The sequence below is a fragment of the Lates calcarifer genome, linkage group LG6 (genome assembly GCF_001640805.2).
Source record: "Lates calcarifer isolate ASB-BC8 linkage group LG6, TLL_Latcal_v3, whole genome shotgun sequence".
NCBI classification, from domain to species: domain Eukaryota; kingdom Metazoa; phylum Chordata; class Actinopteri; family Centropomidae; genus Lates; species Lates calcarifer.
This window is the reverse complement of record NC_066838.1, coordinates 23715887-23740094: the sequence shown is the minus strand read 5'-3', so window position 1 is coordinate 23740094 and position 24208 is coordinate 23715887. Positions and strand designations below refer to the sequence as shown.

At 41.6% G+C, this 24208-nt stretch overlaps 1 protein-coding gene across 1 annotated transcript in view; it reads left to right on the top strand.

Moving 5' to 3' along the window:
* LOC108894190 (teashirt homolog 2) overlaps positions 1–22462 on the top strand; it is a 38361-nt gene extending 15899 nt beyond the window's left edge. Inside the window, exon 2 of the mRNA XM_018692767.2 lies at positions 18709–22462. Within this exon, the coding sequence (XP_018548283.1) occupies positions 18709–21749 (3041 nt within the window). The 3' untranslated portion in view covers positions 21750–22462. The remainder of the gene's footprint in view (positions 1–18708) is intronic.
* Positions 22463–24208: the final 1746 nt, after the last annotated feature.

Here is a 24208-nt window from a genome sequence, read left to right as displayed (position 1 = left end):
TGCATTCTCTGTGTTTGTCAGCATTGAATCACAGCGGTTGTTAAGGGTTGGTAAAGAAAACAGCAAAGTTTGCTTATTTTTTAAGACAAACATCTGCACGTCACGTCAAAACAAAAAGACACACACTCCACAGACTATTTATAAAGAGAAATAAAAATGCTGGATTTATTTTCCTTTTGCGCTCAGTATATTATGAATTAGCTTATGTGCAGGTCCTGAAAAATACAAAGTATTCTGTCAGTTCTCTCAGAAAGTGTTACATTTACAAAGGTCTTGAATATTTCTTCTTGCTAATGCTAGCTACAGTTGCCAGGTAGTTCATTGATGAGCAAAAATTAGTTGTTTTTTTTTTTTTTTTTCCAATTGATTCATCCATACATTAATTTTCTGACTCATATCTGGGCCCAGATCACATTAACAGTTTATTTATCACTAGGAATTATTGTAATATAAGGCTGGGGAGTACTGACAGACATATAAATGTCAATAAATTCATTATTAAGTGATCATACGCCTTATTGTCCCTGCACTTTTGCTGACATTCTTTGAGCGATATGATAAATGGTGTTGAAAAGTCTTAAAGAATAATGCAATTAATTGATGATTTTTGTTTGTATATGATAATAAACAGAATAGTTTATTTGGTTTTGGTTAGTCATGTAAAACAGCACATTTGAATATGTTAACTTGGGAAATCATGGTGGCCATTTTTCACTTTCTCTGATGTTTTAAAAACAAAGCAATTCATTGATTAATGGAGAAAAAAATCAAAAGATCAAAAAGGAAAATGTTCATCAGCTGCAGCCCCGTCAAAGTTAGTTTTTGACTCTTAAGCTGTGGTGACTTGTCCAGTGTTTCAGATCGTGTTCCTGTCTCTGCTTGTCCTGGAGTTGTACAGCTTCCAGTGTTTCCATGTAGTAGTGTGACTGGGCACCATCTTGTGTCCTGAGCAATAGCAGCAGGCTGTTCCATGGCAGATCACCAGCTGCCTGTAGTGGAGAGGCAGAGGAGCTGGGCCGGCCTATCTCAGATTTGGGTCTGTGAGTTATTGACCCTCTTTGATAAACCCCTCTGAATGACACTGGCATAATTCAGCCTAAAAGTTTGCACTGTCACCGGGATGAGCTAACTGTCTTCGCTGAATATATGGGTGCAATTTTCGAAATAGGTTTATAGCAATTCTTGGGAGAGGAGGGCGAGATAGTGATATTACTGACTTTATCACTGCAGCTGAGCAGCATCTAGCACCTCTCCCCTCTGTATCTCTCTATTCCTCCACTGTAGAGCAGTGAAGGATCACACAGCACATACATTGTAGGTAGTACTGAAGAGAAAAGAGTCCAGCTCCTAATGGGGGGGCAGGAAAATGATATGTCATTATTACAGTAATGCTGTATTATCCACTCTTATCATAAGCTTATGTGTTCCTTCGTCTCTGTGGTAGGATTTTACATCTAATTTTAGTTTCTTAACTCGGTGTTTGTTGCACTGTTTGTCTTCTTGCAATTGGATCTCATACACTAGCTTTCTTTGTAAGCATTTGTGGTGTTATTTTTATCAGATGAGCAATATTTTTTTTATCAGAATTAGTTTCCAAGTGCAGTTTATAATGTTGCTAAGAAGAGGTCTTACTTTACCAGTTTACCAGTTTCCCTCTCTAATAATATAATCTGTGATCCAATGTGTATTTTAAGGACATTATCAACATTTGCCAAAACTTTTTTCAGTCTAATTTTCAATGATTATCTCTATATTTAGTCTAACAAGTACTACTTGACTTGAGTGAAGCAGAATCATAGTGAATATAATTTAATAATAGGGGCCCTGTTAAGCAATAGGCAAAATAATGAGTCATCCTGTCTATAAACTGCACCTTAAATCCCATCTTTTTTTTTTCTCAGTCAGTCTGCATTCCTAATGTATTTTCATCGGGGTAATACGAACAGCTCATTGTTTAAATCTCACTGAATCTTTTTTTTTCTTTTTCCTTTCATGTGTCAAGACAGAATCTGAACCCATAAGAATCTAATATACTGAGCCCAGTATAGTGCATCCTATAAATTGATTTTGACCCAGCCTTTGAACAAAAGGAACACTGTTGCATTGCCATCCACGGCTGATGCCACTCCCTCTTTGGCTCACACTGAATACTCTCCTTTAATAGTGTGATGGGTGGTAGCTGGCTGAAAAAAAAAAGTGCCTTATTTAGTGGGTTGTGGAGAGGTAGGCAGAGCGAAGGATGGGGTTTCTGTGACTGGCACCGATCAATCACTCAGTGAGGGGAAGCTAATGAAGCAGGCTATGGTTTATTAAAGGGTTAGCAGAGAAAAGATTACTGCGGGGCCTCAGCTTCCCAGAAGCCCAGGGAAGGAGGATACAGTGCACCTCTAATGGTTAGGGGCTAGCCATAAAACAATCAAGGTGTTTACTCTAAGCTGGCTGCTATTATGTGAACTGGGTGTGAATACAGATAGTTTTAAAATCTGTTTTTGGCTAAAGTAAAGAAGAAAATAAATACTACTAAAGAATGTTGACATGTTGCAGCTTTGGATCCAGTTTACACAGTTTCATGGTGGACGAGAATTAGATTGAAAATTTACACAAGATAATGGCCCCAACAAATATACAAACTGCACTGTTTTATAATACATGACCACTACAAACTAGCCCTCGGTTTGGCATTTGTAAATATAGTCCGGATTTTAGGCAAATGCTCATCGGATGAAGTCTGTAAAATCACCTTATTCTGAAAAAATATGAGCGCAGTGAAACCAAGGCACTCTCTCAGATAGTTTGAAAGACAAATGAGTAGCAGGGGAGTGAAAAATGCAAAGCAGATGTTTTTCTCACCGTTTTTAATGGCAGCAAGACATTACTGATGCCATTACAGAGACCTTTTATGGCTTCTTTTAATCCCCTGGCCTGCCTGAGGAAAGAAACCCCTTGTGGTGCAAAGTAGCCTCTTTACTTCAGAACGACAATTTGAACCCATTTCCAACTCACTTCCCTAATCTGCCACAGGGTTTTACATGGCTTCCTCTGTAATTATTCTGCTCTGAAATCAAAGGTAAAGAGGCATTAAAATACACCTCTTAGGTAAACATATGCTGCTCATCATGTAGGGCTTGACTCAAAGTGTCTTTTGTAACAAATAGTGCCAAAATAGTGCATAGTTTTTCTTCCTTGCTGCAACTTATTTTCCTCATTTGGTTCACATTTTCAAACAAAGCAATCTTTGATAATGAGATCCAATAACTACCTTCTAACTCCAGTTTCATGTTCACATTTGGAGTAGCAGATTTACATGCGGTGTTCGCTGTCTGCTTCCTGCATCAGACCCAACCTGTAAAGCTCAGAGGAGCACTTAGAGGGGTCTGGTTAGGGGCTAAAAATGAGGAGGAGATGAACTATATGGCTCCATCCCACAGTCCAGCCGACAGTATATCAGCGGAATCGCAGCCGCATGGGCGTGTGTGTGAACGCTCTACTCATAAATATCTCTCACAACCCCCCCTCCCTCCCTCCTCACACCACCCCAAAGGGGCCTCTCTGATGGTGATGGCGAAAGGATGTCGCTGTCTGGGTGATTGAGTGCTGCTGGTCCTGGCCCTGGGCACATCCCTGCGCTCTGAGCCCAAGTGGGAGGCCTACCGCTGAGCGCTGGCCTGAAGGGACTAGCCTGAAGGCGAGCAGCCGCACAGCAGCAGGATGTGCCTCTTCTTCTGTCTCTGACACAGGAGCACCAACTTAGTGCGACTGCTTCAGTGCCTGCTAACAGAATATACAGTAGAAAGTATTAAATTAGTTGAATATTTTATTCAAATGTTTAATTTTATATGTTATATCTGTGTGCACTAGCCTTATCTGAACTTGAACCCCGTCTCTCTAAGTCATTGTCATTCTCACTCACTCAGAAACCTGAAATAATCAAGGCGCAGTAATTAGCCTCACTTGCTGCATTGTAATTGGGGGCAGACGGAGGTTGCTCATTCTATATTTTTTTTCTCCGTTTGATAATTGCAGACTTTAGCGTGCCCTCTGTTTAATTTTTTTGATCCTCGTAAGCTCGTTCCCATAGATGCCGCTGTTATTTTAATTCAGTGGCTCTTGTGCCTTTCATCAGTCATCAGGAGCTGCAGCATTTTGAGAGAGAGGGGAGAGTTCATTTTGGAAACCCACTGTCTATTCCCTTTTTGGGTTTCAGCGCCGTCAGCCTTCCCACTGCCTCCACCATGAGAGCCTTGACACTGTCCAGGTCCGTCCTACTTGGCAAGAGGGAGAGCTACAGAGAAAGGCAGAGTTTATTTCCTGTTCTTGTGAATCATATATCAGTACAATTCCCCTCTGTGCTGTTTGGCAACGGCGGAATGACGGGTGTCATTTATCATACGGACTGAAAGAGGCTGTGGGAAAAGGGATTTGAATTCTTCTGGAAGTGTGTGGACTCTCCTTAGTGGTGAATCATTAAACGGAGGAGTTTTTCAACAGGGATATGAGTAACTCCATACGCTGGTACTTTGTTCCCCACTTTTCACTGGCTGGCTCAATCATTGAATGTCTCAAAAATAAGATTTACTAGTTTTATATAAATTGTAAAGGGACGTGGCATTTAACTTGTAATTGGGGATTTTGTCCTGCTGAATCCATTAAGTCGCTCTTCAGTCTTTGGTTTGATGCAAGCTCCCTTGGTCATGCTTTGCAAGAATTATATTTAAGCTAATCTGAATTTACAAATTTGATTAGCATTGCATTTGTCAGCTTCTTGTTGTCCTGCTAAGTGATGACATGTTCATCTTCACTATACGGTTATTTTCTGCTCTCAGTTATGTTGACTGTTATTTAAGATTGTGCTTTATAAACATTTTGTGTTCCTTTGGATTTTTCTTTTCACTTGTCAGGGACGGTTACTATTTCCCACATTTTGAGTTGGGTGATCAAAGAAAGCAACTTTTGATAGGCTGTCACCAGCTCTTCAGCTGCACTGGCAGAAATAAACGTGTCAAGCTTTAACTTATCCTCAGAAAAGCATACTCCTAACCCCTGCTGCTCTAATTGAGTGTAACTCCCAGAAACCTGTGAACACACATGCAAAACTGAGTAGATCATAAATCAGGCTTCTATAGACAGCTGCTGCCCCCTCCCCACCCCTCCCAGAGCCCCCTCCCCAAAGGAACTACTGGTTTCCATGAGCTGGCTGGAAATCAACATTTTCTTTATGATATTTTTGTACCCACCGTCCCAACTTTTTGTTTTTTTCATGTGAAAGTTGGTTGAAGTCCTCATCAAATAAAAAGTGTCAATAAGGTATTGTATAGGGAAATGGGGCTCGGTGTGTTTCAGCTGTCAGCAACTGTTAGCTGTCTCTCATGTGCAGATCACAAAGTTAAATGTGCTGTCAGCAAGTCCTCAGCTAGAAATAGACGTGTTGAGGTTAGCCCGAGAAGCACCGCCACCCCCTGCTGCCCAGTAGAATGTGGATCCATCAAACAATGTGAACACATATCAGATCTGAGCATGAAGGTGTAATGAAGCACATTTTCAGGTTTCAAGGTGTTGGAATCTGCTATGAAACAAAATGATCCAGAGCTACCTTTGGTCTCTCTTTATCTGCAAGAGTGCGTTAATAACACATCTGATGTTGATGTTATTTGGTACTGTTTAGCTTTTAAACTACAGCAGTATGCAGTGCAGAGGTCTGGGCTGCCTTTCTTCTTACAGAGAGCTCTGTCTTGATGTTTTCTGAACCCGAGCTCTGAGTGCGTGACCTCTCCCAGAGGCCCAGAGTCCCGGGCCGGTATCTTGACATGTTAGCCTGCCACCGCCTTCTAAAGAAGAGTGTAGATGCCCCTGAGGTAAATGAAAACATTTGGTTCTTGCCAGACCTGTTCACATCTCAGCTGGGCCACATGAGCTGGCAGGTGACGCGTGTACTGAGGAGAATCGGAGACCGCAGCGGTGGCCTACTTCTTTTCTTCCACACAGGCCATGCAGGCCACAACCCAGAAACACAGATGAATATGTTCTTGGCTCAGAAAACACCCCCGTGAAACTGACAAAGACTGACCTGCATCCAGGTGAAATTCAGGCTGCATCTTAGCCTTTTTACATGTAGGGATCTGTTTCATTCACTACCGGTGTGCGATAGCTTAGTGCTAGTCTGTTTTAGATGATTCTTCTGGGTCAGCAGTTCTTCACTGTAGTGTCTATTATGTTAAGTTTATAAAAAAATCCCCTTGTTAGTGAATTTAGGGCTTCATTCAGTGGCTGTACATTCCTGATCACCGTCCTTTTTGTTCGGTAATTTTCAGAAACAGACTTGACATTGTGTCACCATCTCATATCAACATCTGCAATTACCAGACAATTCACATTCAGGTCCCATGGGGAAGTATGATTGCAATTAAAAACGTGGGGCAAATGTTAATTAAGTTAACTACTTGAAACTGGAAACAGTGACTGTTTTAAATGTTTTTACTTTTAACCTTGTACTTCTTTTTCACTTCCATTTATTTTCGCAGCCTGGTGCAAATTACAGTAATAATCATTTTTGAGACACAATCAAGTTTCTTTTTTTTTTTGATTAAGCACTGAATTATTTCATAACATCTACAACTGATTAAATACATTGTAAAATTTGAATTTAAAAAATTAATTGGCACTGCAATGAGGACATGTTATTCACACTTTGAGCTTCTCTGCAACATAATGCTGTTGGTAAATGTTGGGATGTTCTCCAGTTTACTTGAAGACTCGTAGTGGATAACACTGCAGTTCATCGGGTTATTAAATCAGAGGGAATAACAGGCCAACTTCTGGCCATTCCTGTGATTGATGAGCCAAGCTTTATTTGCTGAGGCGGTGTGTTTGTTCCTGTGTAATTGTCTACCAGATGGCTAAGCTAACTGTTCTTAAATGCCTTCAGACCTGCAGGGGTCCTGGGTCTTAACATTTTCCCTGCTAATGACATTATGCCTGCAAACATCTCATAGTTTTTTTTTTTCTTTACTTTTCTGATCTCTAATGTTCAGGATCAAAATGGCTTTGCAAGGCATTTAGTTCAAATTATTTCCCTGCTACGATTCTGTTTTTAATTTGTTCAAAGTAGGTGTTTTGAAGTGGCTCTGTTGGTAAACTCCTTTACAAAAATGAGCCCACTCGAAATTTGAAGGAAGATGAGAGAGGGTGGGAGGGAGAGGGAGAGAAGCAGGACTCCACTCTACCTGTGAGGAGTCAGATTGGAGGAGAAAATGGATCTAGGTGGCAGTGCAAGTCATCAATCACAGCCCCTCAAGGGGAGCTGCAGCTAAAGCTGCTCTGAAGTGCTATCTGTCAGCTGCTCCGATCCAGCCGGGGGACCAGAGTGGGGCCATATCGCCACCCATCAGCTCATACTCAGCACACAACTGCCATGTAAACATGTGCAGGTGCTCCTGTCAAAATAACCCTTGTCCCAGTTCAGGAGGTCGCGCATATTTTCACAAATGGTCAGTCGGCCTTCTCACTGTGAGGACGTGTCCTCCTCCCTCATGTTTTTCAAAAAAGAAAGTCTCTGGATGCTGCATTTTCTGTAATAGGGTTTTGATTGTTAACAGTGTTGGGTGGTTTTATTGTAATTTAAAAGTGAGTGTACTGTTTCCCCTGCTTTCCTCTGTCCCTCCCATCCCAATCCTGAATAAAGCCACCAAGTGCTTCTCTGCCGATGTCGAGCCGCGTCTGTCGATACCTCTCAAGATGGATAGTTGTTCTGCATGCTTATTGATTCGGCACAGGCCAGAGATATAAGTATCATTTGTCATTTCTGGAATTATTTGGAGTCCTAGTTAAAACCCAGAGTTGGGGGGAGATGGCCGTGCCTTGGGGGGGTTGGTAGTTGGTGGGGGAGTAGCAAGTTGTCTGGGCTTTGATGAATGACTGCACGGGTTTTTGGTTTTTACTGCGAGCGCCGGGGCCCTTTAGCTGCTATTTGCTTTCACCATGGTCCAAGAAAAACAATGCGATGGGTCCAAGGACTGAGCAGCATCGTCCTGTCATGTAGTGTAACACAGCGAGCAGGGTGGTCCAGGCAGAAGAGTCAGGAGGAGGGTGGGCCTTGGACACTACACACTGCTTTTCCAAAAGACCCAGTAGGTTGTAAGCCATCCTGCTGCTCTGTGGTCCCAGCTGACGGCCCCAAAACACATGCTATGAATTTGAATATTTAGCATTCAGTATCTACAATGTAATGACAAACAGATTTTTCTTGTTTTAATTTTAAAACAGCGTACAATAGGGAGTGGGGGGATGTTGTTTGGTAACAGTAGCTCCAGCGTATCCCCTGTGACTTTGATTATGTCCTGTTTTGGGCACTAGGCCAGCAGCAGAGCTGGCTTCATTACTGTATGGATCATCTTTTAAGACCATTTAAGATCAACGAGAGCTATCGCCACTAATGACAGAGACTCCAAGAAGTTCATTACACTCAAAGCCTTTGATTCATTCAGCTGAATAGTCACTCATCAGAAATGATAAGTTAACAGATTTATATTCTTCTTTTGTGAATTCAATGGAATTGTTTCATTTTTATTGTAGAGTGCGACTTGAAAGTTGAGTCAGAGCGTTTTTGGAGTTTGGTCAGGAAAAAAGTGTTTAACAGAGGAACATGTTTAACAGCAACAAAAGAGGAGAGAAGAGGAACCTCAGACACATGAATGACAAGTAATTATTTCCCTTGTCCATCAAACTGTGTTTTGATGTGAGGATGCGATCAAACATGATATGAACAACTTCAAGCCTTCAAGTGAAAATGATTCTCAAATCATGCAAAGCCCGAGCGTGAGCTTTTGTGTTGTGCTGCAGCATGAATCATTCATAAACATGCACACACACACATGAGCACACACAGACACACACACATTGGGCAGGGCAGCCTTTTGCCTGACCAATATTATTGCTACAGCTTTTCAGTGCTAGATGACCATTGTGTATTCATTTCCATTTTAGCTTGCCAAAAATGTCTTCTCACAGCAGGACAGGGATGGAGAGAGAGAGAGAGCGACAGCTTTGTGTGTCTTTTCAGTTTTTGTCGGTGAATATCCCCATACGCAGTGGGCTGACCGACTGCCCCCAGTCTCCCCGCACAGCCGTCAAACAGGACAGTGCACCGGGCCTGCTATATTTTCATCACTTGTCCTCTCTCACATGGGCAGAACCGGCCTCCACGAGGCCTTGAGAAACACTGCATCCTATTCTCAAATACAAAGAAATGTTATTATTAGCAATTTATATTGTGCCGTGGTTTCTGCAGAAACCCCATAAACTAGACTATAAAAAATGTAAAGTTTAAATAATTAAAAACAATCATGCTGATATACTGTAGTTTAAAGTATTCATTTAAACATGCTTGCTACAGTATGTCATGAAAGAGGGTATTTGCATTAGTAGGGCAGCTTCTCCATTTTGTTTGCCAGAGCAGCGAGAGGACAGACAACAGAGGCCCTGCTTAATCCCTTTGGAGAACTAGTGCATGAATTGATATATCCTCCTTTTTCTCCATCTCTCTCTCCTTCTTGCTAATGTCTTTCCTAGAACTTGAACAAACAGCCTGTGCGTGTAGGACATATAAGACAGATGTTTAGGATTACTTTCACCTCATTGCTCTATTGTGTGCACTTTAAGGGAGCTCAGCTGATGTGGAATGCCACTCATTCAGGCTCTCTGCTCCTACAGGGCTCCTCCTGTTTATCAAAGTGCCATCTGCACTCAAGACAGAACAACACAATTTTTAAGAGCGGGATGTTAGGAGGATAGATTCAGTGGCACTGGGAAAAATCTAGTATTCCTTTCATGTTAAATTTAGAACGCTGTTTTTGTAGGTTAAAACCAACATGACAACATATGTAACTGAAGACTATTAGTGTTTAGTTTTTGTTCAGTCGTGTGTGCATAATCCTAGAATTCCTGTTTGTTTTTTCCTTTAAAGAAATAAAGCCAGCCTCTTTCTCCCCCGTCTCCCACTCATCTCCGTTTCTCTGTGTGTGTTTACAGATGTAGAAACAAAATGGCCAGACCCACATTGATATTGTTGAGGGGTGACATTATCTTTTAGCAGAGTACTTATCTAATCTGGCTGCTGTGGGAAGCTGGAGGAAGTGGCTATGGGACAGGGGCCGGGGATGCTGCATCTTTAATTACCATTGATATCGCAATAGAGAAGAGAGGAGCGTAGCCGGCGGAGGGTGGGTGAGGGGGGCTGAAGGGGGGGGGAGTTGAGAGAGGGAGAAGACCCGTGTTCACTTTTTAATTAAGGCTCCGTAGTGTAACTCGTCAATGTACATTATTGGAAGAATGAACGTCAATGCCATTGCTTTTTCTCCCCCTCCTTTATCTCTGTCAATGATTCAAAGACATGATTTATGGTTCGTCTCCGTCTTTCAGGATCATCCATCAAGCGCTGGCTCTGCCGCAGCGCCACCCGTTGTAAATCATTCTGAAAGCCTGTCACTCATTTCCATTAACCGTTCCTCTGTCGCTCTGGTCTCCACCTCCCTCAACCTCCTTTTTTTTCTCCCACCCCCCCCTTCTCCCCCCTCTTCCACCCCTCTCTCCTCCCCCTCGGTGCACAACCTACAGCCACGCAGGGTATCAGTTCCGTTCCGCTGCTTCGTCCGCCTACCTTCTTTTCAATAAATTAACCACTTTCTCCCATGCAATGAATAAAAAGGCTCTGCACTCGTCTTGCAGTCGGCACCTACTCCTCCTCCATTACAGCTGAACACCTTAGAAATGTCACGCCGCTGACTCGTAGGCTAAATGAGGATATAGCACAAAGAAAATATTTTTGTTGCACTGACTTTTCCAGTGGCAATATTTGAACAGCTTTGATATGTTTGCAGTGTGGTATTAATGAACATATATCCCACACGTACAGGGCACTGCATCTGGTTCTGTTCTGTTCCTTTTATTGTAGGAGACTTGAGGATAATTTGGGAAAATGTGAGCACACAATAATAACCCGTGTACTTTGGGTAGACTGTGTTCACATTGTTTCTTTTATGCATTCTTTCTGAGAAGCACTATATTCAACTTTAACAGTTAATGGAAACAATATTATGTCTGTAATTATTACATGTAGTAAAAGCAGCACTAAGTGGGCAGTCCTGCCATTAAATACTGTTGGTTTTCTGTAAATTCTACCAGTAGTTTAATTCAGACACTCTAACAATGGCTGTAGTCTTTAACCAGTTTTTATTGAAACAGGTCTTATGAACAGAAATAATTGGCTCAATGGAGTGACTGTCAATCTCTTACAATGGTTGATGTGCCTGCTCTGGGGAGCCCAATTCACTGGCTTCTTTTTTCATTCTAATCAACATCTAGATATCAACACAGCAGAATACCCACAAACAGCAGAAAGCCTGTTTTCAGGGGAAACTTTCAACTATTGGGTGCCAACACATTTCACTATTTGGGCAGCCATTGTTCTCAGAATGGGCTGTCAAAGTGACAATGCGCACCAGGCAAATCCAGAAGTTTGCACTTTTCAGAAAACAGCGGGCCCTAATCATTTTGTGGAGGACACTTGACAACAAATTTGCCATTAAAATGAATCTGAATAGGAGGGAGCGGGCTGTTTTGAAGCATTTCTGCCTCTCTTACTGTTGCTCGTCTTGTCCCACAGCGCTCCAGGTTTGGCGGGCTTGCTTCTCTCCCTTTATGCTTGCCATGAAGCAGCCTTTGGTCCCACTAGAAACTGACAGTACCACGCTTCAGCTGCAAATTCACTCTGTAGCCTCATTGTATTTAATGAAGGGAAAAAGTGGCAATCTACTATTAATGAACTTGGAATGTAAAAAAATGCCTCCCTTTGCTGAAAACTGCATAAAACTGCTTGTACAAGGAAAGCTTAGGCTGGAACCCATCCAGAATCTAATGAAAGATCCATACAGGGACAGAGTGAGCGGGAAGAGTTAGTGAAATGCAGATTGTTTTAATAGAATACACACAGTCTCTTCCAGCTGCACTATCAGATTCATCAAGGCCTGACCTTGATGGAGGGCTGTTGTTGTTTGGGAGGGCCAGTGCTTAGGGTTCATGCAAAGTTTATGATGCAGGGACTGTATGTACTATATATATAACCACGGATCTCAGGGGAACACTAAATGGAATACAGTCCGTGGAGTAAAGAGTGATGGAGAATCGCCACCGGCTGCTTTTTTTGATACTTTGATATGATATCACGAAGATAGCACATGGGATCACAAGGAAATAAAAGACCAATTTAATATTAAAGACAATTAAATCCTGGATATTGCTCCTCAGATGACAAATAAAACAGAATCATATGATGAAGCAAGTGTTTACAAAACAATGACCGAATTGGAATTGAAAGGCTCTTTATTTAGTCGGGCTAGTGGGCATGAAAAACAAACAGCGCGTTAGGTACGTTCGAGCGTAGGCCATCATACCTTTCACTCAGTATCTCATAAAACTAGAACAAAGGCCTTATGTGTGCAAGGCAGTGGTCCTTTAAACGATGGCCCACTTTCCTCCCTGCTGCCACGCAAACATTCCTGACTGACATTCAATCAGGGAAATTTGAACCGAAGCAAGATGGTCTTTTATTAGTACCGCCCTGTTTGCTCGAGTGGTCAGCTCCAATATGCGAAGCGGTTTGAGTGGCGTACTGTAAGATGATGGGTTCTCTCTCTGATAAGGGTGAATGAGGGGTAAACTGCTATTCTGCAGAAAGGAACCATCAGACCTCATCATGTCGCTCCTGGAGAGCCGTGTCACGGGCTCTTCAGAAACCAAGTGACAGAGCGGTGCGAGGCTGCTCCCCTCCTGCTAGTGGAAAATACACTGGAGCTGAAGCCGCCCTGCTTCTGCTCCGCCAACTGGAACTTTGTATCAGTCAGGGCAGAAAAGATCATCTATAATCTGACAAATATACACTGAGGCTTTTAAGCCTCTTCAGTTGTAACGTTATCCTACATGTTCGCCAAATTGTTTATATTTACCTTTGCTTGTTAGCAGAAGAGGACGAATAGAAGGCAGTCCTGCTGTGTACAGTGTATTTTATACTGTTTATACAAAACAGCACATTACAGCTTATTCAGCAGCCAGTAATTTAAAGGCCTGGTTCACCTAAATTACAAAAGAGCATAGAGTGGCTCTCTCCATGTATATAATTATATATTATATACATCTAGCAAATATCCACCTGGCTGCGTGATGCTAGTTTGGTAAAGGTTTGTGAGACAGGAGGGGAGTGTTGTGTGTATAATTGTCTCTGCCGGTGCTGATAGGGGACCCTTTGGTGAGATGCAACACCAGGCAACTGCATGTGATGCGGCGGCTGTGGCACGTTCAAAGTGATGACTTAGGTGCTGGAGTGCAGATTGCAATGCTCTCCCACCGCTCACTTCCAATTAGGCAGCGGGCCGACTGATGCGTCTCGGAGCAGAAGCTTCTAGTAGGCATCAAAAGGAGCAGCTTCGCTCTGTGACATCACGGAGGGAAGGGGCTCCCGGAGCTAGGCAGGGCAATCTGATGTGGCTCAGTAAATATCATGATTAGCCTCCGTGCGACATACAAGGACAGACTTTCAGACATTCCAACATTGGTATCATTAAATAAAAATACCTTTATTGCCCAAACTAAACATGCTCTGAGGCTGTGCAGCTCAGAGTGACTGCCTTCAGATATTTCTTTGTGTTTATTAGTGTGTTGATTGTTCATTCCAAAGTTCTCTGTGTTTTTAGTTAACAGAATGTTGGTTGTGAAAACATTTTTGATTAATTGCCATAATTATTGTGATCATTTTTGCCCAAATGAACAGCCAGATGGCAGGATATGGTGTCATATTTGCGATCCTATCATATTAATCTGGCTCTGGGTCCATCTGAGCACATTGTGCCATTTGCTGTGCTCACAATCTGTCCTCAAGTTGTCCATGTCTTTTTTTGAGCTGCGAGTTTTTATTTGATTATATTAAACTATTAAATATTAAAGTTGAGTGGTGTATGAAAGCAAGGCATTTATCTGCATGAATAGCTTGTGTTTAGTGAAGTAAGTAATGCGCTTTAAGTAACATCTCCATCATGCATACAAAAATTAACATGAGTGTTTCCGTCTCATGGTTTTGTAGTGGAAGCCTCAGAAAGATCTAACAAAACCACTTTGTGGGGGTTCATGGCTGCTTTTAAATCCACTTTTCATTATCTAATCTATGATTTGTCCTTTTTATCTTGACCATAATGTGTACCACAATACAATTAATAACCATTTCCTTCTAAATACAACATTATATAGAGTCAGTTACAGTGTGCCTGCAGAGTTTTTTAGTCTTTTAAGAGCACCATCGGAGTCATTTAATACCAAAGTGTTGAAATGAAATAATGGGTCAGATGGGAACTAATGACACATTCCTATTTAAAAGCAAGTCAAAAACTATTTCATTCTGTGATATCAATTAACCTCCAGACAAATTTTGTCAAAGGGAGCAGACTGAGTGAGATTGTTCTCTCTTTACTCTGCAGTGTCCTTGGGCTCGAGGAGACTGTTTCCTGACAGGGAACAATGAAGAGAGAGGTGTTTACAGATCTTTACAGATGGCTCCAGGGCTCAGAATTAGCTCTTCACCATTTCTCATGTGATTCAGTTCAGAATTAACTTCAGATGTGTCATCAAGACTATCATCAGGATGTCTGACAATGTATCTGTTTGATCTTGATGTGCACTGCTCACTGAGTTAGTCAGATATCACTGTCAAATATTAAACCTTGTGGCATGTGTGTCTCATTCTAATGATAGCTCGCTGAAGCAATCACGTCGTGGTGACTTTTATAAACACACCATCCTGTTTCCTACATTTCAGGCACAAAAGAGCTTCATAACTCTGGAATTTTGTTTAGTACACCAAGTACTTTTTCACTGACATTTCACACCTATTTATAACAGCAGATGAGTTCAGTGGCTAAGTGTTTTTAAATGTACAGACACAATTAACTGGGTATGTCGCTTACATGTGAGTGAAAACAGAAAGGAGAAACAGATGAGACAGCCTGGGGATTGTTCAGTGATCCTGACCTGCGTTGTTAGCGTGTGCTCTGCCTATCCAGCAGGCCTCCTTTTTTTTTTTTTTCCTCCTTCTTTTTTTTTCTTTACACGGCATAAATCCGGGAGATGAAAATGTCATGGAGCAGGTTCATTTTGCAAAGAGGTTTTGATTGCCATGCGCGTGTAATTGATTGTTCCAAGGACAGGGGGAAATCTAGAAATGTCATAACAGTGCCTGCTTAGGTTGGTCCCACCGCTAGGCAATCAATGAGAAGTAAAAAGAGATATTGATTTGCGAGCAGCAAAAACTGTAGCTTGAGACAACCAGAGAGCACTGGGGAAAGTGGCAAAGACGTGCAGACCTGTCACTGGCACCTATGAATTACCCAATCTTCTCTGAAGATACTGTTACCTCGGATACTCACAAAGTCCTGCGCTGGGTATTGCAGCTGTCCATTAGCTAAGCTCCTCAGGCTGCTAACTCTCTGTGGCTTGTCAGATTAATGAAGGAAATGTTGACCTTCCAAGGGATAAATGTTGATGTTCTCACCATTACAAAAGTTTCTGCTGGCATGTTAATATTGGAAACAGAATGCCCTTTCACAGCTGGCACACACATTTCTAAAATGATTGACACATTTTGAATAGGCTCACTTATACAAGAGAGGAGGGATAGTGCTCTATGAAGATATTAATGCTTAAATGTGACTTGTAAATATGTTGTCATGTAAGCCTTTAGCATCAATCCAGTTGGGCAACATGCTGCCACGAACATAGCAGTAAACGTAATGTATTATTTCCTATGCAGTTAGCTGGTTTCTGTAGATGTACGGAAAAAAGCCTTTTGGCTCAGAAACAGGCTGCTCCTTCTGTAAATCCAGGCCTTGCTATGCCAAGAGTCTGTTCTAACGGATAAAGGTTATAAACACTTCAGCTGCCTGATTTATGATGGACACCTCAGGTTTTTTGACCTTTGCATATCTCTGTCTGAAGATATAAATTTGTAGTGACACAGATTGGAGGCTTTACAGCAGTTTATGACATGCTAAATCTCAGGCGAGCCATGCCAGCCTCTTGTTTTGTAAGGCTAGTTAGGCTGGGAGTTGCCTTCTGTGGCCTGTGGAACCACATTTTCACCTTTTTTTTCTAAGTTCTGAAAAAATGTGCAGGCAATTGCTGTTGTTTACTTTTGTTTTTCGTAGTGTCTCACAACGTCTTATTCTTTTAACATTGCTGTTTTATGAGGCATATTGGCAGTTTATTCTGTATTCTTGACAAACTTGTTTGTTATTATATAATGATCTTTTCTAGGTGTTGTTAGTTGTATTAAAAAGTATTGCAGCTTGGCATGGCAGCAGTACTGTGGTAGACCAAGAGCTGGCAGAGCACAGTTACAAATGGTGTGAGACGCAGACTTAGACATGTGGGTATCTTGGAGTGATCCCTGCCAGAAGGTTAATTGGTGCCTCTGGATGTCTGCTACTTAGGGCATCTGATAGAAAGGCATAGAACAGCAGGAAGGGCAGCTGTTAATCTCTGTCAATTCCATCCTCAAATACCAAGATAAGACACAAACATTCACATTAAAACTGATATAACTACATGTAAGTGCCTATTTCCAGGAAAACTGAGCCCATCTTTGCACATTTATTTTACTAATAGGTAAGGTCATACTGAATGGCATGTATTGGTGAATTTTAAGGTACATAAAATATGCAGGAAATAACCATTACATGATGGCTTGTACTGGGAATGAGCCATTTCTTTTTAACCACCAGTGGACTGGAAAAACGCTCATCTCCCCACTTTGGTGCACATTCTTACCAGTCCTTCAATTTTAGTGACGACTTTGAAGAGAGAGGACATCAACTGGGAGCTTGTCATAGCCATTGGTGCTCTCCTTCACTGTGAATACTATATATAAGACTATAAATAAAACATACCTCTGTGCTCTTGACAACTCTCTCCCTTAGCATCAAGGGTGTTTTGGAGGCCATCGCTGATCTCAGTTGGCCAATCAAAACATCTCTCTTGCGGTGGATCAAGGTCACAGCACACTGGGGCACTTGGGTGTGTGTGTGTGTGCGTAGGCTCTTGTTCACGAGGCCCCATTTTCCATGTTTGTTTTGAAAGTCCGAATCCCATCTCCATCTCCATCCATTAGCTGGCAAGCAATTCACCTCCAGGGTTTCTCTTGAGGCACTTTTGAAATATTGATAAAAAAAGTCTTATTTTCAGAAGGCAAAGAAGGGAAGACATTCTATGGGCCGCTCAGTGTGGGACTCCTGAGTGCTCAGCTTCAGCCATCCCTTCATGGAGTGCCCTCTATTCAGAAAGGAAATATTAACCACATGAAATGCATAAGTGCCTGGACAGGGCTGTTATGTCCTATTCATATTTAAGTCAGAGCACATCTGCCACGTCTCTCCCAAAATGCACATTTTCCAGCATGACTATGAGGCGGAAAATATCTCAGATATGTGACAACACACTGACAAACTGCATTTATTGCAGGATGTCTTGAAAAGATATGCAAACATTGGTTGCGATAGTGTTGGCGTGGGTTTCCGGGTGGTTAGATTTAAAATAATCTGAAATAGTTATTGTCAGAAAGGACATTTTAATCTTGTGTAGCTGTGTTCATATTATGTCGAGCAGGCCCTGCAGCCACACTGACAAACCCTCTATGCTGAGTCAGAGTTTCCACTAATTGGATGATGGGAAATGTGTCAATTAGAAATACTGTTGTTTAATTATCTGTTAATTGAAGCAATAATGTTTGTGCTCTATGAGTTGGGAGAATGAACAGGTGAATAATGAAAGAAGTAATTGCTGTTTATGAGACTGTCAGGGAAAATATAATGACGTGACAGATTGCCAGTAATCTTTTGAAATTTTGTATAATTGTCTAGTTTTAACACTGATAATTGAATCAGCTTTTCCACCAGCATGATCAACATCTTCATCAGCATCAGCGTTCACATTTGCAACATATTTTTATTTTGCTGTCAACAAAATCAGTTTCCCGTTGTTGAATTACTGAATATTGAAACCTTGTGTTAGGGGCTAAATGTCTTCTGAAGTAATGTTTTCTCATCTTTTTCAGTCAAGCTTTTAAATATATTGATAGAGCAATGCAGGACATTAGAATATCTGAGTTTGTGTTAAGCCATTCCTCACATGTAGCTTCAGGGAGACTGAGATGGTATCCAAAACAGAAGGCTTTGTACATTTTCATTGCAGTTTTGCGACCTTCATAATCACTATGGAATAGGTCATTTGCAATAACACTTAACAGGCCCTAGTAGAATCAATTTCCTTTTGTCACTCAGTGGCCAATGATTGTTGTAAACATCTCAACTTGAGGCCAGAAAAACCTTGGACACAGCACTAAGTCAATGGCCTGTCGTGAATCACATGGTGCTGTTGCACTAGCAGCAGTTGTTAGTAAAGACATTATGTCCAGCTATACTCTCCAACCTCCCAAGGCACAAAGCAGCCATCATTATGTTGTCTTAAATGGCCTCTGTGACTTCTCACAAAAAAAGTAATATTTGATGTTGTATATCGGTTGTCTAAATATCGTATCTTGGAATGTAATTATAAAGTCATTAAACTACTGTTATACAATACGTTTTATGTCATTAATTTCTTTGTCTCTTCCTTTTCTAGTGTACATGCCTGATGAAGATGCTGTTCTTCAGGATTCCATCGCAGAGGAAGACGGAGAGAACGACACTCAAACTGAGGAGGAATGTTCAGAGAAGACCAGCCCCAAAGTGTCTGAGGACAGAGAGCTAGACAACAAGAGCACTAACACTTATAGCAACCAGAACTCTCCCATTAGTGTCCTTTCCAATCAAGAGGCAGAGCTGGAGTCACGCCTTAGCGACAGCAGTGACAGACTCTCAGACTTCAAAACCTCCTCGCCACCTGAGAGCCAGAGGGATGACGAAAGTCGCAGCTCCAAACATAAAGAGGAGATGGGCAACAGCTTGGAGAAAATGAGGGCAGCCTATGCAAACTTCCTCTCTGATTCCTACTGGACGGGGATAGGAATGGACTTGAAAATGGCCAAAAACACCAGCAAAGCCAACTGTGACAGCACCAACGGAAGCACCAAAAGTGAGTTTGACTGGCACCAGGATGCGCTCTCTAAGACCTTGCAGCAGACACTCTCCCCAAAGCCTGCGTCCAAACCCAACCTCTTTAGCTCTGTCCACCTGTACAGGCAAACCACCAAACCCTGTGGCTCAGTGTTCACAGGAGCCAGCCGATTTCGCTGTAAGGATTGTAGTGCAGCTTATGACACTCTTGTGGAGCTGACAGTCCACATGAATAAGAGTGGCCACTACCAGGACAACAACCACAGCAAACAGAGTAACCCCTCTGCCTCATCTTCTAAATCTAGGAAACGAAATTTGCAAGATATGGAAGGAAAAGAGGATGCACAAAAAGTTTTGAAGTGCATGTTCTGTGGCCACTCTTTTGACTCACTCCAGGATTTGAGCGTCCATATGATCAAAACTAAGCATTACCAAAAAGTGCCTTTAAAAGAGCCAATCCCTGTTATCACACCCAAATTGTTGCCACCAGCAAAGAAACGGGCCTTTGAAACAGCAAGACCTTGCTCCCCCGACTCTACGACTGGTATATCTGGCTACACTGAGGCACAACGGGCCGCTGCCATTTCAAATGCTAACAATAATCGTTACGGCTATCAGAATGGAGCAAGTTACACTTGGCAGTTTGAGACATGCAAGTCTCAGATTCTTAAATGCATGGAGTGTGGAAGCTCTCATGACACCCTCCAGCAGCTCACCACACATATGATGGTTACTGGACACTTCATCAAAGTCACAAACTCAGCCTCTAAAAAGGGTAAACAGTTAGCGCTTGACCCCCTGGCCATAGAGAAGATCCAGGGTTTAGCTGAGCCCGCTGCCAGTGACACTGAGGGAGAAAAGGTGTCTCCAAAAAATGCTTCCCCAGGGAGGAGTGAGAGGGATAGCCAGGGGGAAGGCACATCAGACAAAATGGAAGAAACTGAAGCTAAAGATGACAAGCAAGAGAGTGAGGATCAAAAGGCAGGCAATGGGGCTTTTAAGTATCCTTATCTCCGTGAGGAGGATCTTGAACAGGACTCAGGTGGAGGAGGGGACATTCTTAAATCTTTAGCCAACACAGTGGCCTCTGCCATCAATAAAGCTCAAACAGGGACACCAAGCTGGAGTGCCTACCCGAGCATTCACGCTGCCTATCAGCTCTCTGGCATCATCAAAAGCGCCCCTCTCTCTGCATCTCCCCCTACTCAGCTAAAGCAGACATTTAACCACAAGCTGAGACCGATTGCCCCAAAGGGGAAGTTATACCATGGTGCTGTGGGAGTTGAGGCTCCCCAGGGACAGCATCAAAATGTGGACATCAAACAAGAAAAGGTTGGCATTAGCGATGGTAAAGAAAGTCAGAATATTAAGTTTGATCTGGTGGAGAATGATGACAGCGATTGTCAGGATGATTCCTCTTCCTCTTCAAAGCTTGATGCAGACTGTGTGAATGAAGGGAGTGAAGCGATCAAAGGGAAGTTGAGCCCAGATTTCTCTGACAGAGGCAAGACACCAAGCCCCTCTGCCAGCAATGGACGCAGCACTACTTCAGAGCCTCTCAGTGACACTCCGGATATACTTGGCATAAACCCTCTTAGTGCACTGCAGTCAGTCCTGAACAATCATCTGGGCAAAGCAAATAAGCCCAATAACTCAAGAGTAGATAAACTATCTGCTCACACCCAGTCTATTTTTGCTGACATTAATCGTAGCAGCGAGAAACCAGCTTTAATGCTTGGAAATCCTAGAAGAAATAGACCTGATAAAACCTTTCTCTTTGTTGGTGATGACCAACCGATAGACCTGACGAAATCTAAAAACAGCAAACCGAGTTCGGCGCTACTACAGCCCTCCGCCCCTATGCCACAGAAATATGCTCTGTCTGACATAGCTGACATGGTCAAAGTTCTTCCAAAAGCCACAACGCCGAAACCCTCCATACCGTCGAGGATCCCGACAATGAAACTGGAATCAGATGTCAGGCGCTTTGAGGATGTGTCCGCCGAGGTGTACTCTGTCCACAAGCGTAAAGGTAGACAGTCAAACTGGAATCCTCGCCATCTTCTCATCCTGCAAGCTCAGTTTGCCTCCAGCCTCTTCCAGACCTCTGAGGGGAAATACTTGCTCTCGGACCTCGGCCCTCAGGAACGGATGCACATCTCCAAGTTCACTGGATTGTCCATGACCACTATAAGCCATTGGTTAGCAAATGTAAAATACCAACTGCGCAAAACCGGAGGGACGAAATTTCTGAAGAACATGGACACGGGCCACCCGGTCTTCTACTGCAATGACTGCGCTTCCCAGTTTAGGTCACCGACCACATTCATTTCCCATCTGGAATCCCATCTCGGGTTCCAAATCAAAGACATGTGCAAAATGCCAGTAGAGCACCAGACGAAGGTAGAGGAGCCAGAACTGTCGAAGGTCCTCAGTGTCAGAGCCACAGAGGCTCTAGTCACAGAGGAGGACATTGACTCAAAGTTCAAATGTAAGCTCTGTTGTCGGACATTTGCGAGTAATCACGCAGTCAAACTCCATTTGAGTAAAACTCACAGCAAATCCCCTGACAACCATTCACAATATGTGGAAATGGACAAGGAGTAATTTTTTCATATTATTGTCACTTTTTTCCTTTTTTTCCTTTTTTATTTTAATACACGGGTCAGATATTTCAACCATTTTCCAATTAGCGTTGTGTAGTGTGCATCATTATTAAAACATTTCATGGAAGTACAGCAAAGACACACTGGTTAGAATTGTATAAGGAAACACTAAGAGATACTTTTGCACCCTGCTCAAATGCATCACCAGTAATGAAATGTATTACTGCTTGAAGAAACATAATTGCTGATGTTTGCATGCAATAGCCCTGGCTATGACTACTATTTATTTGTATGATATGTCAAGTTTCAATTGTATTTCAAAGACAAAATAATGAACTAATTGTACTTTACAACTTCTGTCAGTACACCTGCATAAATGTGCAGCTGTTAAAACAGGTAGCCCGTCACATGATAACACACATGCAGACCTGTACAGTGTATTGCTATGTAAAGATGTTTTGTGTTGCAATGATAGAAGAGAAAAAAAAGCACTTTAATAAATGTTTAATCACCAGTTTAGACTCGGATTCTGTACATGACTCAAAAATAATTAGACAGTTTGGAAACAAGGATATTTCACATGTAAATATATTTTAGAAGAAAAAAAAAACAACAGTGCGCGTTTCATGCAACAAGGATAACAGCAAGACAGATGATACCTGTGATACCTGCACCTTTTTTTACTTATTCAAATAAAGAGTTAACATTTGATAACAGCCTGCATTCTTTTTTAATCTTTTTTCAAGTTGTTTCTTTGTTTGTTTGTGAAGTTAGCTTGAATATGATTTTCACCTTCATCAGTGTTATACACAATGACTGATGAAGCCACTTAATAAATATGGAAAAGTATATATCCTTTATATTATACCCACCAAGTATACTCAACATCTCATTGTCACATTACAGATAATAAGTGTGTAATGTCCTTGATACAATTTTGAAGTAATTACAAGGGAAATGGAAACTGTTTAACTGGTGCACTTCCAATTTAAAATATTACAGTTTATTTCCAGTGAATCCTAGAGAGTTTTGTAGTCAGATGAACATCCAAAAATGTGACACAGGCTGTGCTACAAACATACAATTAAACATATATGGAGAATTAAGTTCAAACTTGAGCCTGTCTCTCAAGGAAATTCATATTTTCCCCGTAATCAAAACCAAATTGCACCAGGAAACTTATGAGGAAATCATTGAGAAAATATGCAGAAATTATGGACTCATAAAATAAAGTATTAACCACTTATATTTAAATCCACAATATCTGTCTCATTTGTTACAAGTTTTAAGAGCCTCTGTGAGACAAAGAACAGCATCCTCATACTGTACAGTACGCTGCATTCTCTTCTTTCACCCTATGACTTTTAGATACACCTCAAAGATATATCTTCTTGTCAGACTTTATTGCTTTCCTGTGAATGGGCCGCTGCTGTTGCTGCAAGATGGTATCATAACAATTAAACATATTTCCTCCAGCTCTATTATTTCAAGGCTATTAAAAATAATTGCCTTCTAAATTCATAAACATTTTATGCAATTCATCTCTTTTCAAGCAATCAAGTCCTCAATTACCTCCACCCATCAAATCTCTATTTTATAACAGGCAACTGACATTTGATGGTAAATGGGAAAAAGCACATGGGCACTGTGGTGATTTGAATGCTGTGACACCAACTTGCCCCCTATTGTTGGAAATGAGCAGGCAATCACGTTGTTCATCAGATGACTCCTAATGCAGTTAAAGTATTCAGCTATAATTTCTCCCTGCATTTATAATTACTGTCAAAGACCACACACCTCAGTGAGCAGATTAAAGCTATAAATTATTTAGTGCCTTTCTTCGCCGATGGATCCCTGATTTGTCTGTAGGGCCATTATGTTTTAGAGGAGCAACTTATTCTAAATTGAAGTAAGCATTGTTCTTAAGCTGCTGCAGAATGCTTTGTTGTAAAGAAAAATATATACATACTACACAGATTTGATCATTTTGAGTGAACATTTATTTAGTTTTTGGCTCATTTCTTTATCCACAGCTGTTTTTTAGACTTAGATCCAAATCATTATTCAGAGCATACATTGGCTACAAGTACATTTTGAAGATTCAGCACAACTTTGTAGAGACTCACCCAAGGCTAACCAAAGAAAAATGCTATCATCAGTGTAATCACTGTAGGAAATTAGTTGTCTCTGACCATAATTTGCTCCAATAAGTCAAAGTCAATGTGGGATTTATTGTTAGTACACAAAAAATGTTATATGGTGGTGCAGACTTTGTAAGGTTACTATGATTCTAATCACCAGTCATTTGAAGGTGCGTGAAATGCGGTGGGTGAGAATCAAAGTACATGTACATATCAGCTGCTTCCGTTTTGCACATAATCATAATGCTCTCTAATACGAATACATGAGTTATTAAACACTGATATACTTCAGGTAACACATCTCAGGTAATTAGGTGAA